The sequence below is a fragment of the Anabrus simplex genome, chromosome 2 (assembly GCF_040414725.1).
Source record: "Anabrus simplex isolate iqAnaSimp1 chromosome 2, ASM4041472v1, whole genome shotgun sequence".
Lineage (NCBI taxonomy): Eukaryota > Metazoa > Arthropoda > Insecta > Orthoptera > Tettigoniidae > Anabrus > Anabrus simplex.
In genome coordinates, this window is record NC_090266.1 from 635,271,412 (window position 1) to 635,287,003 (window position 15,592).

Sequence of the window (15,592 nt, forward strand, 5' to 3'; positions counted from 1 at the left end):
GTTGCAGAGTTTGGGTTGGGAAGACTTGGGAGAAAGTAGACGAGCTGCTCAAATAAGTCATATGTTCCAAGCTGTCAGTGGAGAGATGGCGTGGAATGATAATTGTAGACAAAATAAGTTTGAGTGGTGTCTTTAAAAGTAGGAAAGATCACAATATGAAGATAAAGTTGGAATTCAAGAGGACAAATTGGGTAAAATATTTGTTTATAGGAAGGGGAGTTAGGGATTGGAATAACTTATGAATGGAGATGTTCATTAAATTTCCTTGCAATCATTTAAGAAAAGGCTAGGAAAACAACAGATTGGGAATCTGCCACCTGGGCGACTGCCCTAAATGCAGATCAGTATTGATTGACTGACCGACCGACTGACTGACTACACCCAGTAGTTCTCTTTGCTGCTTCCACTACAGTATCCCAGTATGCCAACCATCCTGTTTCTATGTAGAACATCTTAAAACTGCAAACTGCCTATTGTTTGGAACTTTTCACATCCATGTACTTTTGTCTAATTTCCTCATCCTGGAAAGTTTCTGCCCTCATTTGTCTGCAGACAGATTACACTTTATCTATCCTAGGCCTAGAGATACTTAGTTCCGTGCAGATCAGATAGTGATCTGTATCATTTAAAAAATCCCCACCGAGCTCGATAGCTGCAGTCGCTTAAGTGCGGCCAGTATCCAGTAATCGGGAGATAGTGGGTTCGAGCCCCACTGTCGGCAGCCCTGAAGATGGTTTTCCGTGGTTTCCCATTTTCACACCAGGCAAATGCCGGAGCTGTACCTTAATTAAGGCCACGGCCGCTTCCTTCCACTTCCTAGACCTTACCTATCCCATCGTCACCATAAGACGAATCTGTGTCGGTGCGACGTTAAGCCAAATAGCAAAAAAAAATCCCCGAAATACCCACGTATTCCTGACAGACTTCTGGTATTCAAAGTCGATTACGATATATAGTCTATTATGGATCTGGTGACCCTACACTCCCATGTGTACCCTTGTGCTTTAAGAATATATTCTTAACTTCTAATCCCATAGAAGCACAGAAGTCCAGTAATCCTTCCCATTCCTATTAGATTCCATATCTTCCGCACATTTACCCATCACCTTTTCGCTTCCTTCGGTTCTATTTCCAACTCCCGCATTGAAATCGCCCGTTAGCACTATCCTATCCTTGCTGTTGACCCTGACTACGATGTCACTCAGTGCTTCATAAAACTTATCATTAGGGCCTGGATTTTTTTGTTAGATCAAAGTGTGAAATATGTAAATAAAAAATTTAGTAAATATTATAGAAATATGTAATATTCATTAAATATGTAGTAGTATTAGTCCATTAATTTCACAAAAATATTCGCTTATTCGCAGCCTCAGGTGGCAACGCGTCAGCCTGTAACCCCTGGGTTCCATAGTTCAAACCTCGGTCACTCCATGTGATATTTTTGCTGGACGAAGCAGAGGCGGGACAGGTTTTTCTCTGGGTACGTGGGTTTTCCCTGTCATCTTTCATTCCAGCAACACACTCCAATATAATTTCATTTCATATGTCTGTCATTAATCATTGCCACAGAGGAATGAGACATGCTTCAGCAGCCAGCACAATTCCTATCCTTACTGTCAGAAGGAGGCTGCATTCATTCCATGCCTGACCCGGTTGAATGACTGGAAACAGGCTGTGGATCTTTTTTATTGTTCGTGTATTCCTTTTATTATACTTATGATATGAGACGATACAATTTTATTAAATAGCTCCATATTTCAGGACAATGGTGTCACCGTTGCTTTAGATAATTTACATAGTCTACTGTTTTCTAATTTTGACAGTAGGTATAGTTACTTCTTAAGTAAACAAATTAGGACATAATCAAAGTACTTCAGATATATAAAATAGAACGTTATGCATTGTAAATTGCAGAGTGTATGTCTAACCCTTGCCCCGTTTCTCCATGGGGTCGGGTATGAAGTGAGATGAATATTCATAGCAAGTTTTTATGACTGGATGCCCTTTCTGACGTCAGCCTCATCAGAGAAGTTAATGAGATGAAACAAATGGTGTGATATTATAGAAAGAGATGGGATGAAACCCGATGCCAGCACATAGCCCACTCATGTCGAATAGCACCATGGAGTCTGCTCAAGGCTTAACGTCATCGTCCGACGGACAAATCATCATCAACAGCATTATATGCCCTGCTCCATATGAACATTGTGGAGTGGTTTGGAATTGAATCCAGACTTTGGCAGGCAATTCTTTTAACTAGGAATTGAATAACACCACATCTCCTACCGGCCAACATTCTGATAGTAAAGTATTTTTCGACCAACAGGACTTGAACTGGCTAATCAAGGTTTCAGACCATACTATCTGTGTCTAATGAGAAGCAGCAGCAGCTTGTAGGTATGGCACGAGTAATATATACTACACTCTTAGCTACAAACATCAGTCTTGGCAGACAATGCAAGCTCTCGGAATCGATGCATATTCATGATTAAACTGTTCGTTGTGCAGCCATACAGCAAGTGTGTAACTAAGGAACAATTGCACTACCGCTTTGAAACTTCACGACAGCACCTCAGTTCGCGAGTTACCGCTGACGGAACTGGTGTTTATTGTCAGGCCTTGAGACATAAGATAGATAGATAGATGTGGTAGCCATGCTTACCCCTCGCATCTCTTACCCCGCATCCACGCGACTTCTCGTCAGACAACCATATAGACTTGACGCCTTCCCGATCGTGACCCCCAGGCCGGCTGCACTGTAAACAGTGGAGTATTTTACACAATTCATTGATGTATACTATTTCCAACAAAATAATAAAGTAGACATAAACAAATATTTTCTATCCCTCCACGAGTTCTACGTGGCTTGCTGCCTGCTCTTTACGTCAATATGAACATAAATGAAAATTAACGGATATAGACATATCAACATGTTTGAGATACGGTAACAGATTTTTACCCAGTGTGGTAACATGGCCAGTAGTAGAACATTCTTTCTGCACACTATACACACTCAAAACAGACATACCGGTTAACTCAGATGTTAATTTCATGATGCTTATGCTTTACAACACCAGTCATTGACGCGCGATTGAAATGAACTGACTCAAGGTCGTGCTATCGCGTGTTTTTCCTCGCAGCTTACAGCTAACAATTCGAGATAAATAGTGATTTTCGCAAGCAGATATTGGATATTTAAGTTATTGACCAGAAGCTTGGAACAATAATATAATTTTCAATTGATAAAACGCTTTCGCATTCAATACTTCATACTTTAAACTTCAAACATTCAGAAACAACTCATATTTTTAAATTTAGAAATGGTGGACGAAGAAGGAAAGAAGGGTGAAGCAGTTGAAGCCACGTGCTTTTGTTTGCGCTTACTTTGTTCTCCAATTGGAAGGAGTTTAGCTAACGTCCTGTTGTTCTCATGACTGAAAACGAAGGAAAAGAAAAAATAAACATTACTAAATAAGGTTAATACTGTTTATATATACAAAAATGTTACATTCATTGCATAATAAGTAAAATATGTTATATTGCTAAGAATATGTACAAATATGTAAAATGAAACCAATATATTACAATATCAGAACAACAATTCTTCGTCATTCAAGAGATAGTGGGTTCAAACCCCACTGTTGGCAGCCCTGAAGATGGTTTTCCATAGTTTCCCATTTTCACACTAGTTAAGACCTTAGTTGAGGCCATGGCTGCTTCCTTCCCACTCCTAGCCCATTCCTATCCCATCAGCGCCATAAAACCTATATGTGTCTGTGCAACATACACCAACTTGAAAGAAAAAATCTTTGATATTTTTCACTTTTAGTTGTCTACAAGTAACGGAGCGGAATATGTAATTAGGTAAGAATGCAGACCCTGCTTATCATCATCCTCCTCCTCATTTGCACCCTCACATGATGAATACACCAAGACAATTCTCGTTCTAATTCCTGCAACAGCTAAATCTACCCACATAATTTGCTCATTTACATGTCTAACAGAAACTGTGTTGCGTGCAAGTATTCCCAATGAACAGTCCTGCCCCAAACTCTGCCCTTCCATCTGTTATGAATACTGTGCTATCTCCTATCTTTCCTTGTTATCTCCCCTTACCCGAATATCATCCATCCCATCCTCTTTGCTAACTCAGCCAGTTCTTTCTTCCTTCCATAAGCCCCATTAGTATTGATAGCTCCCCATCGAATTCCATTTTGTTCGCCAAGTTGTTTCCAAGGAGTCCCCCGCCTGTCAAATCGAAGCAGGGGGGGGGGGTCTCCATTATTCCCATAGGTCCGAGGCTTTCTTAAAAATTTTTGAGGTTGGTAAATTGTATGAAACAGGATCGTACACTACTTGCACATAGTCCCAGTAAGGATCTCTCCTCTAATGGGTTGAGGATCTCCAGTTGAAAGAATAATCCTAGCTGCCTGAGCTAAAGGAGGTCCATGACTCTGAATATGTCAGAGATGCCCACTTCTATTCCATGGCCACTGGTATCCTGACTGTCAGGACCACTTACTAGGTCACTCAGCCATTGCCCACGGTTAGTGAACTAGGACGCGACTACAGTAACCCACACCACGAACTATTGCCGTTTTCAAACTAAAAAAAAGAAAGACACACTTGCCTTAGCTATATTGAAGATTTTTTTCATGTTCTGCTCAGGCTTCCCATTAGTGAACATACTTTAAGTTAGTATCAAAGTCAGAATGTGGGTAGCAAATCAAAGTGACATAAATAAAACTGAATTAATCAGGTGTCAGATTTTCTCCAAAGTATGCCACTCTCTTCTCCATGTCTGAGTAGACCTAAGCGGACATCACAACAGATAGTTGCCCAATGAATGCGGAATTCACTTGTCCAAACAGCAGCTACTTATTCCCTTTTTGGTGTGGGTGTGGGTGTTTGTTTTTAATGCATCATGAATGGTTTGAGTTCTGTTTGCTTTCATAGCTTACTTGTTTACATTTGAGTACGTTTGTTGCATGATGTTTATATTTTTATTTTTTTTTTGCTAGTTGTTTTACGTCGCACCGACACAGATAGGTCTTACGGCGACGATGGGACAGGAAAGGGCTAGGAGTGGGAAGGAAGCGGCCGTGGCCTTAATTAAGGTACAGCCCCAGCATTTGCCTGGTGTGAAAATGTTTATATTTAACCATCTTCAAATTAAATAGATGAAGCCTACATGGCTCAGGCGGCAGCGTGCCGGCCTCTCACTGCTGGGTTCCGCTGTTCAAATCCTGGTCACTCCGTTTGAGATTTGTGCTGGACAAAGCTAAGGCGGGACAGGTTTTTCTCCGGGTACTCCAGTTTTCCCTGTCATCTTTCATTCCAACAACACTCTCCATTATCATTTCATCTGTTAGTCATTTATCATTGCCCAAGAGGAGTGCGACAGGCTTTGGCAGCCAGCACATTTCCTATCCTCGCCGCTAGATGGGGGCTTCTTTCATTCCATTCCTGACCCGGTCGAATGACTGGAAACAGGCTGTGGATTTTCACTTTCAAATTAAATAGATATCACTGTTTTACAAGAGAGGATTTACAGAAATAATGCTGCAGGGGAAGGAGGAGACTTTCTATAAGTGATTGTTGAAAGATAGCTGATACAGAATATTTTTGGAGGCTTTTAAATAACCTTTACAATAGCTGACATGCAGCATTGTTAATTTTTAAGTATACAGTTAAGAAGACTTTTATGACTGCAAAATTATACATTAAATATGTGCAAATTTTTGTTAGCTCTGCAGTTATATTTGTTGAAAGTCTGGTTATGCTAGTACTTTTGATAACCATTGTTTGCAATATCCTCTTTTTTTCCATTGTCATTTCCTCTTTATCTAAATTCCACTAGGTTGGGGCAATTATGGTTTCCCTCTATTTTTCTCTATACTTTTGCCACTCCTTATCCACCTTGTTCCAGACCAGATCCATTGCTTCATGGTACATTCATTGTCATTTGGATTTTCTTTACTCTCTGTTTCTCCATGTTGTCTCTGAACTTTTCAACTTTTAAATCTTCCCACAACTTCTCACTCTCTCTCATATATCCTTGGCCAGGTCTTGGTTGCATATATCAAAATAAGTATGTCATGTGCATCATGACATTAGTTTTTTAGCCTTCATTGGTATATAGTGAAACCTTATTAAGCAGCCAGCGACGCTTCCATTAAAAAATCATCTTCTAAATGTGTGGTCTCTTGGTGCCAAAACATTCACAGGCTTAACCTAGCAAGTGATCACTGAAATGAGGATATATTTATGATATATTAGGTTAACTTATTATCCATAGTCGGTCAAAGTGGTGACACACAACCACATACACACGTACAGTAACATGAACAAATGTTATGAAACGTACGCATACAAGCAGCGCCCTCATGGTCACACGTATGCTGTAGGCCTAGTTAATGTCCCAGCACTTGCCCATACTTACCTTTTATTAGAAGGATCAGGTTTTATATCGTTCTTATAATGAGCTCGCCACACCGGAAGCGTATTCAGATCTGTAAGATGGACAAGAAAGAAAGTTTTGGGTAAATGACAAACAGGATCTCAAACTTTATTCATTTATTCTGAAGAGTAATTGAAATCTATTTCTGCTCATAACACTACGCGCAACTTTGGTATAGAAAACTGTCTTTTCACTCCAGCAACATATAAAAGATGGCAATTGGACAAGTCCCTTCCGCAAGCATAAACCGAGGAGTTTCCTCATTTCATGTAGTGCTGTGTCCACTAATGGTCTGCATTCCTCATTTACGGTTGGTCAAACGAAGGTAGTCTGGTAGTTAAATCCTAGTCTGCTTGTGAGTGTGACTTGTCCGACCGCTTGGCGCTGGGCAGTCTGAGAGAATGCACCACGTTCAGTCTGACTGATTCACATTCACAGTACTACAATATTTGCTGCAAACATGAAGGGGAGTCCAAAGACAGGGTGAAAGCAAAACTTGAGAGTAAAGAATATGGATTACCAATGTAAGAACAGATCTGTACTTGGTTCAAGATCACAGCAACTACATTCTTTTTATCAATATCATCATTGGGAATACTTCTTGCTAGTAACAATTGCGAATGGTCAACTTGTAGGATATGTGCCATGTAAACATTGTGCTTCCTTATTTAAGTTTGCATTTATTACTTCACCTATGAAAGCACACATGTGTAAAGTGCGGCCATCAAATACAGTACAACATGTTATCAAACAAAACATTATGCAGAAGGACGCCAAAATGTGTGCAACTGATCTCCGTCCCTTTGCAGTTGTTTCGGGAACAGAGTTCCATGTCAAAAATGTGTTAATGTTGGTGCATACTTTGGACGAATATATGTTTCCGATATTCGTCGTACAACAATTTATTTATTAAAAGATCATCTCTCTGATGACGATCCCCTTGCATGGTGGAGAAATAACAACACAGAATATCCAAGACTTGCTCTGCTAATGAAGAAAATATTATCTATTCCACCTTTCAATGCGGCAAGTGAAAGAAATTTGAGTTCAGCTGGTAACTGAAATAGTGACAAAAGGAGCTCACCTAACCCAGATAGAGTAAATGATGTTCTTTTGATTAATTCTGTACTAAAACAGCCAACACAATATTGATGAATGTTTTTGATGATGTGCAAGACAGTACAAGTTATTGTTCTGTGTCTAATTACATTACTTCAATGCATATTTTATAGTCGGCTACCCTCCTTTCCTCACTCCTTTTTAGTTTGTTCATTGTAACTTTGTTGATACTGTCTGTAAGCGCATCAGTGGCCTTACCTCGAGAATCCATGCTCCTAGCCAATCCGTTCAAAGGGCCATATGAGGGTCGCATGAGCGTGAGCGAACAAACTGGGTGGTTTGCAGACCTCTAGTGTCCACCGATTCGTTAAATCTACTTGATGTACTTAAACCTTTGAGCGCCGCGTGCTATTACGGTTTTCCTACTGCTGAACGCCAAAGCCAGTTTCCGATTTTTGCAAGCTTTTGTTTGGTCACTCGCAGTTCAGCTGTTACTGTAGGTAGGAACTTGAAATTTTCGTTATTATTTTACTAAACGAATAAAGCCTTACTCAGTTCATTTATGACCATTAGTAAATATTTGGCAGCCAAAACCCAAAAATATTAATTAAAAATAAAATAAAACAAAACAAAAGTTTAGCAATAAAATTTAGGTAGAACAGAACGTTTCTTATACATCACAAACATATTTATTGAATAGTACAACCTATTATGAAGCTATATTGAAAATTTCATCAATTTTGTACCTAAAATAAATCTGTAGTAAAAATAATAAGTTTACATATCCAAATGAGCCAAAAATACAAGTCTAATAACACTCGTTTGGTTTATATGTCAATACTAATGAAATACGGTACGAACTTCTTTTACATAACATACTCCAAATAATAATCATCATCAAATTCACTACAAGTATATTTTCCAAGACCTCTCAAACACACTTATGTTTTGTCAAGGACAGTGGATATATAATCATTTTCACAGCAATAAATGAACAAGTAAAAGATCGAGAGCAACTAGACACAGAGCGGACAAGGTAAACAGCGAGACTGCTAGTGTTGTTGCCGCGCCAAGTAAAGCGCGCCAATACATATGCCTGCTTATTGGGCCGATATACTGAAACAGTGGCCTTGAAAATAAGAGGCTGTTTATTGCAAAAATAGTAAGTCTTTAACTAACTATATTGGGAGATTCTGAAACAAAATGACTCTTACTTTTAATAATAAAAAATAAGTACTGAACATCCTTTTGAAAGGACGTTGGCATTTTTCAGATGGAAACCAAACGGGTTTTCAAAAGGACGTTGGCGCTTAGAGGGTTAAATGCTGTCATAAAAACTTGCTGAGCATTACAGTTCGTTTCCTCTACCATTTACATACCTGCCAACTTTCCCGATTTAGGCGGGAGACTCCCGATTTTCGACAGTTTTCCCCGCCTCCCAATTATTCTATTATTCTCCCGATTTTATCTTATTTTTTGGGGAATTTCAAACATTTGTTTTCAAATTCCGCTATTTCAGCTTTGTACACCAGTGGCTGGAAGTCCTTCACTCATTGGCCCGCTTTCAAATGAAATATCTACGTTTATTAATACGAGTAATGCGCGCAAATGAGCGATGTTGATTGAAACCTGTAGGCTACAGTATATCGCGATGCGTATATCGATTGTAAATCTCTCATTCTCGCGTGCTATGTCCGTGTTAGTTCACATCAGTCTATTGACTAGTCGATGTTCTCGAAATAGGAACAGCACAACTGACAGTGTGACCCTCCCTAAGAAAATGACACTCGAGAACAACTCGGCTCTCCTGCACCAAAATGAACATTACTTTCATGCGCAATGGATTCTTCTTACAAGTTGCTTTATGTCGCATGGTCACAGATAGGTCTTATGGCAACGATGGGATAGGAAAGGACTAGGAATGGGAAGTAAGAGGCCATGGCCTTAATTAAGGTACAGCCCTGGTGTAAAAATGGTAAACCACAGAAAACCATCTTCAGGCCTGACAACAGTGGGGTTCGAACCCACAGCTCACGGCTGTGCGCTCCTAACCGCATGGCTAACTCGCTCGGTGCGATGGATTCTGCCGCATTTTGTGTCAAGGACAGTGGATATATAATCATTTTCACAGCAATAATGCTTTGGTTCTGGTTCATACACTCACGCCCTGGTTTTGTCAGTTGTCATAATTCAATAAAGCATGTCAGTCTCTTTCACTGAAATCACTCCAGGGGGATGTGACAGATCTCATATCGCATCCACTTCTACACCTCTTGTTAACTGATACCCATATGTATGGAAATTTTCTGCAGAGTCAATGTCAGTTTTCTGTTAAGCACTGTTTAATAACAGCCACAGACATGGGATGTCCATTCCGCATCAGGTCCTCAGAAGCTACACATCCATGTTGGAAGACCACCCCCCAGTGTGCAACAGTTCAGTATGGCAGTGCCCTATTGCCCACAGCTTTTTGTAGTTCTGAGTGATCCTAACAGGTATTTCTGTCATAAAGGAGTGCAGTTTCCACATATGACCATTATACCACTTCACTTGCATTCATCTTTGGGCACAGCCGGACATGCACGAACGGTGCCAGGAGCTGATACCTAGGCACTTGTGGTCACAGATATAATTTGTTGGTGGCCCTCAGTAGCATGTGCTGCAGAGTTTTCAATTAATACCAGTACAGCTGGATTAAAATCAATGTGTCCGCAGCTGTACAGCATATCACTGCCAAGAAGCTTGCATCTGAGAGATAGTGGGTTCGAACCCCACTGTTGGCAGAGGCCTGAAGATGGTTTGCCATTGTTTCCCATTTTCATACCAGGCAATTGCTGCGGCTGTACCTTAAGGCCATGGCCGCTTCCTTCCCACTCTTAGGCCTTTCCTGTCCCATCGTCACCATAAGACCTATCTGTGTCGGTGTGATGTAAAAAGCAAACTGTAAAAAAATATATATACATGTTCTGACGATATTATAACACTGTTGCCATTACGTATGAAATGACCTGTGTATATTTGTAATGTATGGATTGTTGTTTTATTTAATGTACTGTGCTAATGAAGATGTGTATTGCATGACTATAAAGAATCAGTTTAATTACTGTATACTTTCTTATACTCTTGACAGGTAGCCACATTGCTGTACACTGCACAGGTTTTGATTCCATGGATGTGGCAACGCAAAATTGATCCTGATAATTCAGCAATTCCATACCTCACTTCATTGGGAGACCTTCTTGGCATAAGTTTATTAGCCATTGCGTTTGAGTTTCTCCATCTTGTGGAGGATCATGGTACGGTGAGCAACTAAGGGAGAGTGACTCTTAACACATAACTGTAGAAGAGTTCACCCTCTCACGGGCATAATTTTGTTGAAAACAATTTTAAATTCAGATTATTGAAGAGATTTCAAGATCATTTTAACACTAGAAGAATGGAACAGAATTAATGCCTAGTAGGGTTGAGTAGAGAGGGATCCTTTCATTTTCAACTTACTTTTTTCAAATGTAAAAATGCAAATATTTTTAGTGTACTTATTCAAAAATCCAGATTTTATATAGTAAGTAATTGCTTGTCAGAAATACTTACACTTGATGCATTGTCCCCAATCTTCCTGCATATTTAACATCCACTTCTGTAGCAGTGCTTGCTAATATACATACTAAGGCTAGAAAGCTAAAGGTGAGGGTTTTTGGTTCTGAGGCACAGTTTTTATCAGCTGCCCTGATTGTGACTTTTGCATGCTCAAACTAGGTAAATCTAAAGATTATAACTTGTTTGAACCTTTGAGAACCTTTCCCAGTCCTAGTACCAGTTAATGGTATAAAATATAGACTTTGTAAGAACACAGTTTTTATCCAATATTACCCTCGCACTCAGTGAATGCGTGGAGCTGCTGACTGTACTCGCGGTTTCTGATGAAACAGGAACAGTGGTATATCTTATAGGGAAAATATTGTTCATACCTGTTTTGTTCTTGACTTATTCTGTATATTTAAGGGTTCTTATCCCGATATTATTTTGGGTAGTGATTTTGGCTACTCTAACCCCTGAACTGTTTGTGGCTTCTCTTCTTTTGCAGCTGTTACTGTCTTAATATAACTTTGATGTGTTGTATAGACTAGCTTCATATAATTCAAAATTATCATAGGCATGAATGATTTACAGTAGAAACCCAGTAATCTGAACTAATTTAAGCTGTGGTGTGGACGGATTTGTAAATGTTAGGATTATCCAAAAAACATGAAATAATGTTATATCTGCAGTATCAGCTGCTACAAAGTAATGTAGCATAGCAGTTAGCAAATTTAGGTCATTACTCCAAAAGATTATTCTCATTTTTTGTAGTTAAGTGAAGGTTACTGTGATTTTATACAATTAATGTGAAACTTACCCAAATTAAAAAGAAAATGCTATATTGTTAAGCCGTGCGTTACAGAATATAGTAATGATGTTCTTGTGCAACAAATGTATTTTGTGAGAACAGTACAGAATACAGTACAAAATTGTTTACAGTGTTTGTCATTTCTTTCATGTTTGGCTTCTTATAGATCTACAGGATACAGTAAAATACCAGTAGAACAAAATTTTGGGGACCTCGGAAATTACTTTGTTATAGTAAAATTATGTTATACTGAAATAACTATTAATAATCTTGACCATAATGGCCGGTATTTGATCCTTATTGACTTGATCACAACAAATATGTAGGTGGATGGTCCTCCTAGTCAATACTAAATATTAATTATTTAAATTTATTTACATAAGTCTAATACATGTTTCGGGAATCTATATACATTCCCTTTATCAGCTAGACAAATTAAAATTCCTGTACACAAAAAGACCTAATAAAAAAGGGGGTCCCCCATTAAGAAATCCAAAACTATTGCCAATACAATTTAACATTTTAAAAATCAAAGTGTGGATGCATGGAATTAAATTCCATCTAGTCGAATACGATAAAACACAATAGAGTCTGTATGCATTTATCGTATTCGACTAGATGGAATTTAATTCCATGCATCCACACTTTGATTTTTAAAATGTTAAATTGTATTGGCAATAGTTTTGGATTTCTTAATGCCCCCCTCCCTTTTTTTTTATTAGGTCTTTTGTGTACAGGAATTTTAATTTTAATTTGACTAGCTGATGAAGGGGATGTATATAGATTCCCAAAACATGTACTAGCCTTATGTAAATAAATATAAATAATTAATATTTAGTATTGGCTAGGTCCACCTACATATTTGTACTGAAATAAGTTGTTGATGCTTGTTGTTTAAAGAGGCCTAACAAGGTCATCAGCCCAGTCAATCCTTTAAGAACTGACCTGTTGTCATACCTATTGCAAGCTTTCGGTTTTCTGCTGTTTCTGCATTGTCCAACTCTGCACTTTCTGTGACATCTTCTGCATAAACCACTCCAGCTTTTCTCAAGCTGTTTACAATGATTTCTTCTTTCAGTAATCTCCATGCAGCACTGAACATCAGCATTGTTTCCAATATGTTGGCATTAATGTCTCTCTCTTAGACAGTATTACCGAGGAAATTGGCTTTAATTTGTGTTTTATTTACAAGTATGTTTTAAGACACGTCATAATCTTCACATGCTAAAAAATTAAATTAATAAAATTAATTTTCAAGTACAGTACCATACTATGATTAAATCTTTTTATTTACATTGCAAATGAGGTTTTAATTATGGGTTTTTTTTTTTTGTTGTTTTTTTTTTTTTTTTTCCTCTGTATTGGATTCTGTTCAGATTATATGAAATTTGGGATTTGCAGGACTTGGATTATTGGGGTTCTATAGAACAAGAAGGGATAGTTTCATATTCTTTTCTGCAGAATCTCTTTGTTACTAGTAAACTGGTGCTTGTTTCTCAGTTTTCCTTTTCCTTACCCTTGTATCCTCCTCTTCAAAGGCTAGGGACTTGGCTTTTGCTCTTTACTTTCCGGGAGTTATTAATGTCTAATATCCTCAAAATTGTAAACAGCATTAGTATCATTCAGAAAGCTTTGTACAATTAAAATAATGGGAATAAATTGAGGGATGTTCCACCATTCAACACAGTATATAATACATAACATTTATTAAGTGATAACCGGTTTTGATTCCCTTGGAATCATCATCAATTCATCAGTTCAATCATAACTTCTGACAATTAAAATAAGCAAAATGTTAATCTAATGGCTCTTTTAATATATTAAATTATTTATGAATTGCAGATCGTGTTATTGCATGTAAGATATAGTTGTTATAAATTGGTTTGTTATATTGCTGGTAAAAGGGGGAAATAATAATCTGTAATTTTCACCTAGTAAATGAAAGAACCAGGGTAATATGACAGTTATCATCCATAGTGTACAACTTTCTTTGGAGTCACTGTGTTCTTTGAGATAGGGCATACAGCATAACAGATCAAAATCTCAACCTACAGAAGCCATTGGAATTCTCTTGATATATTGAACAAAATTCACCGTATTACAAAATATTTTCAAGTAATAGGAGTAGTGTATTAAGAATTCACCTGACAGATTTGGAAGGAATCAATAAAGAGCAGTAAAAATAAGAAAGGATACTGATAAGCATGAACTAAATTTACCATAACTCCCATTGGACTGCTACTATTAGGACCTAAGAACTCCTACATTTTCCTGTGTCCCTTCAAAAAATAAAGCTGAAATTAATTTTGACATTGAAGCTTATAAACTGAGATCATTGAAGAAATTGAAATATTAAGTATAAACATGGAATAAATTATTACAGGTACTTCATGTAGGAGCTACTTTTTTAAATGCAATAACATTAAGTTGAATTTTATTTCTGGTAATACTGCAGCTGTGTTAGAGGGATTCTTCGAAGAAGAACTGAATAAGGGAAATGTTAATACTTGTAAAATACAGTGTGTTTAATTAATGTGAAAGATCATGGTATGAACATTTTCCAAAATATGATTCTTTTTGGCTGGGTTGAACTATGTAGATTAAGAGCCAGAACATTTTGAAAGGAGTGGAGAATTTCAGCTACTGTTAATTACTACTAGATGATAGTCATGCAAACCCTTTGAACTTCAGCTGCAATGTTATAGATTCACAATTGGGTCAGGAATAAACTTTCTGTTCTTCTAGTGTTAATGAAAGTGCTTGTTGGGTTATATTTACAATAACCATGCAGAATTTATACTTAAAGTATTATAAGTATTGTTTTGGCAGACATCAGAATTTTAGTGATGAAAATCAATAGTTAGTTCTTTGGATTCTTCTTTCTTGGATCAACAACTGAGAGATCAACTCTCAGAGTTAGTTTAGAAAGACATTTCAAGCACTGTTTTCATTGATGAAAATAAAAGGTGCCTTTTTTAATATTGTTATTTGTAGTTGAAGAATCTCTCTCCCAGTATAAGGGAGTGTAAGGTAATTTTACTTAATTTATGAGCTCCAAGAGCCTTTAATTATGTATAGTTTTGAAATTGTTATGAGCTCACTTTGAATCACCTAAATTATTGAAGAGAATTGTAATATTATACATGTGTATATGCTTTGTTGGAGTTGCATTCCATATGATGTATATTTCAATGAAATAAATATTTTTTTAATATATTGTCTTCGTTTGTCTTTGTTGGTGTTCAGTGTTAATATTATTTTCAGTGATGTCAGTAGGGAAGGAACTTTAAGAGGATTGAATGCCAGTTGGGGATGCAAAATTGGTTACAGGTGGACCATTTCAAGTACTTAGTATGTGTTTTCTCCCAAGATGGTAGTATACTAAGTGAAATTGAATGAAGGTGCAAGAAAGCAGTAAACTGGCAGTTGTCAGCAGTATTCTGTAAGAAAGAAGCTTTTTCTGGCAAACCTATCTTTACATTGGTCTGCTTTAAGACTGTCTCTGCTGTATGGGAGTGAAAGCTGGATAAATTCAAGGTATATTTTATTCATAGAGGCACCTGCTGTGATGACAAGTTTTGTCTAATTTTGCATCATTTTTTAAAGTTATTTTGGTATATTTTTCTTTATTTTTATTTTATTTTGTTGATTTTGCTAAATTTTATTTCCACTTTTCACCAATAAAA

The 15,592-nt window shown here is 37.5% G+C and overlaps 1 protein-coding gene across 1 annotated transcript in view; it reads left to right on the forward strand.

Annotated features, from left to right (window-relative positions):
* Window positions 1–15,122, forward strand: part of LOC136864296 (solute carrier family 41 member 1) — a 190,330-nt gene extending 175,208 nt beyond the window's left edge. Inside the window, exon 9 of the mRNA XM_067141088.2 lies at window positions 10,650–15,122. Coding sequence (XP_066997189.2) covers window positions 10,650–10,832 — 183 coding nt within the window. The 3' untranslated portion in view covers window positions 10,833–15,122. The remainder of the gene's footprint in view (window positions 1–10,649) is intronic.
* Window positions 15,123–15,592: the final 470 nt, after the last annotated feature.